The sequence below is a fragment of the Metopolophium dirhodum genome, chromosome 6 (assembly GCF_019925205.1).
Source record: "Metopolophium dirhodum isolate CAU chromosome 6, ASM1992520v1, whole genome shotgun sequence".
Taxonomy (NCBI): domain Eukaryota; kingdom Metazoa; phylum Arthropoda; class Insecta; order Hemiptera; family Aphididae; genus Metopolophium; species Metopolophium dirhodum.
Genome location: NC_083565.1, coordinates 30,404,012 through 30,412,667, shown reverse-complemented (window position 1 = coordinate 30,412,667; position 8,656 = coordinate 30,404,012). Strand labels below are relative to the sequence as shown.

At 29.0% G+C, this 8,656-nt stretch overlaps 1 protein-coding gene across 1 annotated transcript; it reads right to left on the bottom strand.

The window, feature by feature from the left end:
* Positions 1-6,109: 6,109 nt before the first annotated feature.
* On the bottom strand, positions 6,110-6,526 carry LOC132947676 (uncharacterized protein DDB_G0283697-like). Its single transcript, XM_061017943.1, has one exon. It carries the CDS (start codon positions 6,524-6,526, stop codon positions 6,110-6,112), a length of 417 nt encoding a protein of 138 aa, XP_060873926.1.
* Between the last annotated feature and the right edge of the window lie 2,130 nt (positions 6,527-8,656).

Genomic DNA, 8,656 nt, shown 5'->3' with positions numbered 1-8,656 from the left:
AAACATTTTTTTTTTTTTTTCTTAACAAGGCTATTTATGGTTAATTTGAAATTTAATTTAGTTATAAACCAGGGCTTGAAACCGATTTCAAAACCGGTTTAAGAAATCGGTATAAACCGTTAAAAAACCGAAACCGAAATCAAAATCGAAAACGAAACCGAAATAAATTGGATACCGGTATTATAATCTAAAACCGAAACCGAAAAGAATTGGATGCCGGTATTAAAGTCAAAACCGAAATCGGAAAAAATTGGATACCGGTATTATAATTTAAAACCGAAACCGCAAAAAATTGGATAGGTACTGGTATTAAATTCAAAACCGAAATCGGAAAAAATTGGAAACCATTGTTATAACTTATAACTCAATATTTTAATTTTAATATTTTAAATAATGCTTTTTTTTTTAATTAACGTAAATTATTTTAAAATGTACGTAAATACGTAAATTGCATTGATACACCCATGGGATTATGATTAAAATGTTGATAACCATTTCATTATTTGAAAAATTATTATAGTTGTTTTATACCTTTTTTTTTTTTTTATTGATCTTAAAAACAACTCGGCAGCAAAGGCCATTAGTTCACAATTCTTAATAAAAATTTAGATAATATACATAGGGTTCATAGATACAATTATATTTTGTTAATTAAATTAGTTAGCTTAAGAAATTTAAGCGTTTTTATGTTCTGATCCAGTTGTGGTCCGAGAGTTGAGTCGAGTGTTTCGGTCAAGTTGAGGTTTTATACTTTTATTATAATAGTAATGAATAATAAATAATATTAATAATAGTTATTAATTATTTATTGGGCAGCACATTTGACAGATGACGGCCCGTATATGGGTCTATTAATTTATTAGATTGTTATTTAATAGTATTAAGCTATTAAATACTGAATAGTATAGCCGGATTCCCATGACTGGTGTACTTGCCAAATACGCCAATAATTGTACATTTGGCCAGTGCACGATGAGGGTGTTCACACGACTGGTGTACTTGACAAGTAGGCCAATACTGTAGCCAAGTACACTGTTCCCACTGCTGGCTGTTGAAGCAAATATTGGTGGTGGGGGGCACACTTAAATAATAATATTTTCACTTTTTTGTTTTTGAGAAATTTAAGTTAGAAATTAGTCTAGTCCTAATCGTTGTGTAGTAAAGACTTAGGTAACAACTAAATAGTTTATAATTTATTATTGTAATTTAACACAATTTAATAAATAATTTATTGGACTATGATAAGTGAAAACGACAAAGCACTAGTTTGTGCTTAATTTATTAATTTATTAATTTATTAAAACAAAATATGTCCATTTAATACTTAAAAATTATAATAGCATTATAGCAACCATTCAAACAAAAACTATTTTAGAAAATGATTTCCTCGTTTACTACGTAGGTATTACGATTTACGGATCCGCAATAATATATTCCACCTACAGTGTAGCTGCTAACTATATTTTAAATTAAAATAGGAACTTATATAACTTGGAGTATAAAACCATTGGAACATATTATTGTTTAATGATTATGATATAATACTTTGATAGGTACAATGCCACAAATCTCATGGAGGACCTAAGACGACAACCATCTGGTAAATTTTAAAACTTTTGCAGGATGTCAGCCACTGACTTTGAATTTTTACTTAGTAAAATTGGACCAGTAATTAAAAAAAATGATACAATTATGAGAGAAGCAATCTCTGTACAAGAAAGGTTACCACACATTATCATTTTTTTTTTTTAATATTTATTATTATCTAACATACTTTAAAATAAATTATTAAAGGTTAGCAGTGACACTCAGGTTTTTGGCTTCTGGTGACAGTTTTAGAAGTTTATCTTACTTATTTAAATTTTCTTCCCAAACTGTTGATGCGTGTTTGATGTTTGTGACGCATTGATAGATGTACTTAAGGATGAAATCAAGGTAAGATTACATGAACGTGTTTAATTTTTAATAATATACGATACATATTGTAATCAGAAAATTATAATCATAAATATTATCAAATACCTATTAAATAAAAAAATTCTTGTCCTCATTATAATTGTCCAAATAAAAATTAAAACTATTAGTTATTACTTGACTTGTTACTAACTTTGAATAACTTAATATTAAATAAATTGCTTTTTGTTATTATTTCAAATAAATATAACAAAACTAAAAACAGAGAAATCTTAAATCATTATGTAAATAAAATATAACCTTGAATAAAGAGTAGGTATAATAAAATACTTGAAAATAAAAAAATAAACCTTAACATTACTGATATGCGTGTTGAGTATTACCAGTATTAGATTCATCGGAAGTCATTCCAGATATCGGTGAAATATTCTGAGGATGTTGGAACTGTTGAGCGTAAGAAAAAGAAGATGGTTGGGAATAGTACGAAGATGCTGAATTGATAGAAGTGGGAAAATTATAGGAGTTATATGAAGCAGTCGGAACATTTTGTTGCAGATTTTCCAAATGGTAATTCGGTTGAGAAGTTGTGGGTAGCTGATTTTCAATTTTCAATTTTGTTTTCAAAATTAAAGTATCCATTTCGTGCATAAGAAAATATTGTGTTTTTTCATCAAATTCACTTAATTTTTCACCAAGAAGTTCCCCGTAAAGTTGGCATCGATTTTTTTTTTGGTTTATCACAAACAGTTTTCATAATATTGTAGGCATCTTCCATACGCTTTTCAATGACATCAGTAAAAACAAGTTTACGTTTTTTATTATTTTGTCGAGTGGGTGGTGTACAACTTTCCACAGTACTTGTACTGATATACACATTTTCTTCGGCACTACAGTTATCAAACATATCTGCAGATGATGACATGTCCTCTTGTAAGCCCTAACAAGAAAAAATAAATTGTTGTTTTTAAACTAAAAAGGTGGGCAAGCGGATGTAACTCTGCTGTATAGTAGGTTACAAGTGGGTAACTGTAATGGATGGTACTACATTTGAATTCAATTATTTAATATCATTTTATACGAAAAACGATTCTGAGCGAAAATGGTTAGTCAGCCTATAATATTTTACTGAGTGTATTTGATGATATTATTGTGAATAAAATAATTAATTTTAGTATTATAGGCATTAGTAGTTACTACAGAAGGTTAAATTGATTTTTTCCAAAAAATTTACATTTGAAAATATCATTGCCTGTATATAAAATATAACAATATTGAATATTATACTCTAAAAGTTTCATATACCAACAAACAATATTTTTAAACTAAAAAAAAATAACTAAAATCGTTATTCTTGGTTTTAATATGTATTTCGTCCAAATTTGAATTTAAAATGTCAGTAAAAAATAACTGTTATTAGGTATATATGTATTTATTTTTTAGTTACAGTATAAATTATTTATGAGAATCTTTGTTTTAAATTTTCAATCCTTAATTACAAAAAATTGTACATTTTATAATTTTTTAATTACAATGGTTAATAATTTTCGAGATTTTTATACATTATGTCAATATTTGAACTTTATATACTTATAAAAAAAATTGTGCCTTTGTAATTTTAATATTTTTCAAATGCTATTGTAACAATATATCAGGAGGCTTGTGTTAAATTCCTTAATTTTTCATTTGTTTTTCACGGTGCTTTTGGACACTACTGGGAATTTTACCCCCCCTCCCCCCCCCAAGTACCAACTAGATTCACTTTCCTATCAGAAAAGGTACTATTGAAGAAAATCTAAGAATTGTTACTGTCATAAAAAGTGACAAAAGGCACAAAAAAAAATAAAAAAAAAAACACACATCATTGTAAAATCAATACATTCATAGCTCCGCTCAGAATCTAAAACAATTCTTCTTTTAGAATAAAACACTTATAACAAATTTTCTGTTATAATATTCTCGACCTTTAACAAATGGTTTTAAAAATTATTTTTCCACAAAATAGATTTCGATTTTATTTTTCTGGAAAAAAGCTTGCAAATGTAATAGAAGACTCCTGATATATTATTACATAGTAGTTGAAAAATATTAAAAATACATAAGTACAATATTTCTTTAATTGTTTCCTCTACTATATCAGTATATGTCAGATTTGTTGAACTAACATAATTTTGTAAAATACTTTTGAGTCAAAATATTTTAAATAATTATTAAACTTTTACTTTAAATCTTATAAAAAGTGTATGTAGCTTACGAAGTTTTTACTTTATTTTTTAAAAATATTGTTGAACGATATAATTTACGTATTATTATTTATCATGTCATATTCAAATACTTAAAACAAAAATTAAAACTCTTTTGTAAATTTTCAAGATACCACAAACCACGGAAGAGATTTTTCCGAAAAATGGAACTTTCCTCATTCTTTGGGTTTAGTGACTTGTTTATTTTTTATTAGGGAATAATCTATACATGATATATTTGTTCGTTGCCGTCTAATTTTATTTTTATGGATAACACTCTTTGTTTTCGTTCAGTATCTGAATCTACGCTTATATTTTGATTGTTGATTTTGATTTTATTTTTGTGTTGAATTAGCTGGTTTTTGGTTTCTATGGCTTTCTCGTCTTCTTGTATAGGCCGGTTCCGATATTCCCTTATGTAGTTTCCGCATATTTCGCAAAACATAACGTTTCCCCCCCTCGCTCCAATAGTGTTCTCTGTCATCTTGGTCGTCTAGTATGTCCTTGGATGTGGACAAATATTCGCAGCCTTGACAAAATTTTGAGTACCATATTGTGGATTTGTCTGTTTTAAAATTATTGTCGGTTTTATTTTTCTCTATAGGGTTTTGTTGGGATAATTTTAAGCGATCGAAACATTCGTGTAAGAAATGGTCTACATTTTCTTCTATAGTATTAAAGTCGGGAAAAACTGTGTTTATTGTTATGTTATTGAACTGACGAGGGTTATATGTTTCTGTTATGATTCCTGGTGTCCAATGGCAATTTTTATTGAATATCCCTATGTTTTTCCTATTTAATTTCCAGTAAATTATGGCGTTTGTATAATCGGAATTTTCGTGTATTAAATATAAGTTGAAATTGAATTGGTCACAGATAAACGCTAGATCGTCATCTTTAAGATAGTAGCCAGATTTGCAATTAGGAATGCCGAGCATATTTAATAATTCTACTGTCTTTTTATATATACCATGTTGTTTAAGGCATATTCGTAGTGCGTGGGCACCACAGTCACTGTCTCCGGGTACATTTTCCGTTTTTATGAATGAACCCGGGATTTGTGAGATTTCATTTTTTAATTTATCGTTAATTGTGTTATTGAAATTTTTCCCTAACGTGATTAATGATTATATTACTAGTTTGTGAAGCATTGTTTTTAAAATATTTATTTTGTTTTTCATTGTCATTGTTTGGTAGTAGGCATATTAAAATTTTTATTTGCGTGTCTTGAAAAATAAACTTAATCATAGTAGAAATAACTTTCCAATCCTTTTTGTCTCGTCCAGTGCAGATTTTGGGTAATGCTAAAGTAGTAATATTATTCTCAATACAAAATTTCCTAGTGTTAGCTAGTGTTCTAAAAATGTTAGTGTACGCTGGTTTGTCGTAATATTCATTTTTTGTTATGAGATATAGAACCCATTGTCTTCCGTTTTTCAAATAAGCAATTTCGGTTATTTTTTTTCTTTGGTCTATTAAATTTTGAACGTTGTTAAATTTATTTCTAAATTGTAATTCGATCCCCTTCGACATAGTAAGGCATTGACTTGTGCAATGGCCGATTGCGATATCATTTCGTAATGATAAAATATTTACCATCTGTTCACTGTAATCGCATAGGAAGTCGGTTCTATCGTTATTGCTGAATAGGAATCTTTGAAATTCGTTTAGTGGGTTCAAACTACTTATTGTTACGATGTTTTCTATAGCTTTTTCGTCATCGTCTCTTACTTCATTAGTTATTAGTTTATTTGAATTTTTTGATTTGTAACAATTTTCTACAAAATGAATATAATTATTTTTTTCAATTTTTTTATCTCTGTTAAATTTAGAGGTGTCGATTTTTAAATTAATATTATTTGTTCCCCGAGGTAGATATTCCGATTTTTCTCTTAACTCGGGTGCTATTCGTTTTTTGAAAAATTGGAATCGTTTGCATAATGTACTTTTTCATTTCATTTGAAGCATATTATGTTTTCTCTTCCATTAAATTTTTCCGGTGTTGAGTATCTTTCTCTGCTGTTGTCCCTACTGTGCTGTTTTCTATTTGCGTCATCTCCACGATTTCTGTTGTTATATCTATTTCTGCTTGTATCTCTGGACCTGTCGTAGGAGTTTTTCCTATCCCTTGAATAAGACCTATCTCTATTATTGCTAATTTCTCTGCTGTTATCTCTGTATTTATGGTTATTATATCTATCTTTACTATTTTCTCTGAACTTATAGTCGTTGTACCTATCGGGATAAGGACTTTTTTCCCTATAATTGAGCCTGCCTTTGTAATCTGATTTGTGTGGATATAGACTTTTGTCTCTGTTGCGTGATCTATCTTCAAAATGTACTGTCTTGTCGTATTTTTTTAAATTGTTCATTTCGGTACATAGTTGATCAATTTTGTTTTTAAAATAACTGTCTATTCCTTCTAATTTTGTATTTAAACGTTTAATTTCTTGGTTGCTGTCTTTTGTTTCGGTATTTAATTGCATTACTTGTTTGTTCAAAATTTCTGTGTATTCGCTAAGTCCTGAGCTTCTTGAATTAATTCTAAATTGCATAAGTTCATATTTTTTTAAATTTTCTTTTAACTTTTTTAAGTTACTGCTGTCGTGAAGTGAAATTGCGTGTAATATAGGTTCCCTTATACCTTTTAGAATGTAAACACAAATATCTTCCTCTTTCATATCCTTGTCTACTTGACTACATAAATATTCTATTTCCGTAACAAAACTAGAAATTGACTCTAAGTCGTTTTGTTTCCTATTTTCTAATTTGTCTTTCAGTATTATAGAGTATCCTATTGGTTGAAATTCGTTTATGAACTCGCTTTTTAGATTTTCCCATGACCAGTTTCTTCCTTTGTTTTCCAAGTTTTGTAAAAATTTGTTGGCAGTATCTTTCAGAAATATTGATAAGAATTTCATTTTTTCATTGTCGTCCCAATTGTTTGTTTGTGCTGCTTTTTCGTACTGTCTAAGAAATGTTTTGATGTCTCCTTGTCCGGAAAAACTATCTGGTTTAATTATCATTTTTTCCATTTTGTGTTTTGGATTTTTATTTTTTAAATTATTTTGTTTTTCAGGTGTGTTTTCTATTACAAATTGTGATGTCGTTAGTAATTGATTTATTTTTAGTACTATTACTTGTTTCAGGACTTGAATCGCTTAAGTTACTTTGTATGAGTAAATCTTTAATGTCGATTTTATCTTTTATTGAATTTTCTTGAACTTCGTGTTTTTGTAATTCGCTTAAGGTTTCTTCAATGTCGTCTAATTCTGTGATCCCTTTATAATATTTTGATAATCTAGCCCTTAGATTATCTACGGTTCCTACGCTTTTTAATTGTTTGGGTTTGCATAGTTCAATAAGTTCTGATTTTTTATGTGAATAAATATCTGTTAATTCAGTAATTTTCGAACCTAAGGCTATAAGCTCTTCGTCATTCATATCATATTAAGATTTAATTGAATTAAAGAAAAATTTTGTAATGAAAGAAGTTGATTTTTATTAATATATTTATACTTAACAATAACTACTTAATTTTTGAATAATTTAAGAATTAAAATTAAAATATATTTTTTTTTTTTTGAAATAAACTAAATACAATTTTGAAGGGTGAACGAAAATTAAACTAATAAAAAATTATTTAAATTATTAAAAAACTAATCTACAATCCTAATATTAATATGTAAGTATATTACAAAACGTTGCTCACCTTGGCGTATATGTGTAGACGCACGGTTAGCAAAATTGTTTCCACGCGGCACAATCGTTGTCTTGTCGGTAAGACAAAAATCGAACGCGTATTTGTTAGTTAATCGGTATACACGCACACAATTGCGTTCTGGGTTTCTACTGTACCCAAAATTCTTATAACTGTTATTTTAACTTGTAAAGCACTAAAAATTTGCTCCCGGTTACACTACCAGAAATGTACAATTAGTCGCACTTCACTTGTACAAAAAAAAACAAAAATTATATATTGGTGTACTCACGAGGTACAAGCGTTGCTTTTTCCGTAAGAAAAATTTATCGAACGCGTATGTGTTACTCACTCGGTATACACACGCACAAAATTGCGTTCTGGGTTACTACTGCACCCCAAAACACACACAAAAAGTATATTTTACTTTAACAGGTAAAAACACTAAACTTGCTCCGGGTTTTACTACCCAAAACGTACACAATTGTCGTACTTCACTTGTACAAAAAAAATTGGTGTGCCAAGGGAATTTTTCCCAGACCACACGTAAAAACTGTTGTACTTCTCGTACATAAACACTTCGAAAAATTAAACGTGCCAAGGTTGAAGTACCAGGAAAAAAATGTCTCCGCCCGTGAATAAGAACCCCGTTGGGCGCCACTCTGTGGTATCATCCGTATTAGACAATACGCGGTAAACCAACTATCGCCTTACCCTCGTATTCTCTAGTTAATGACACTCTCTAAAGTTAATTAGAATGGCACTGTTAACTCGTTGAGGTACGATGGTAGGCGCTTGTCAA

What these genes read in the sequence shown, in the direction of transcription:
- LOC132947676 (XM_061017943.1), bottom strand. Translation starts at nt 6,526, where the DNA reads ATGAACAATTTAAAAAAATACGACAAGACAGTACATTTTGAAGATAGA.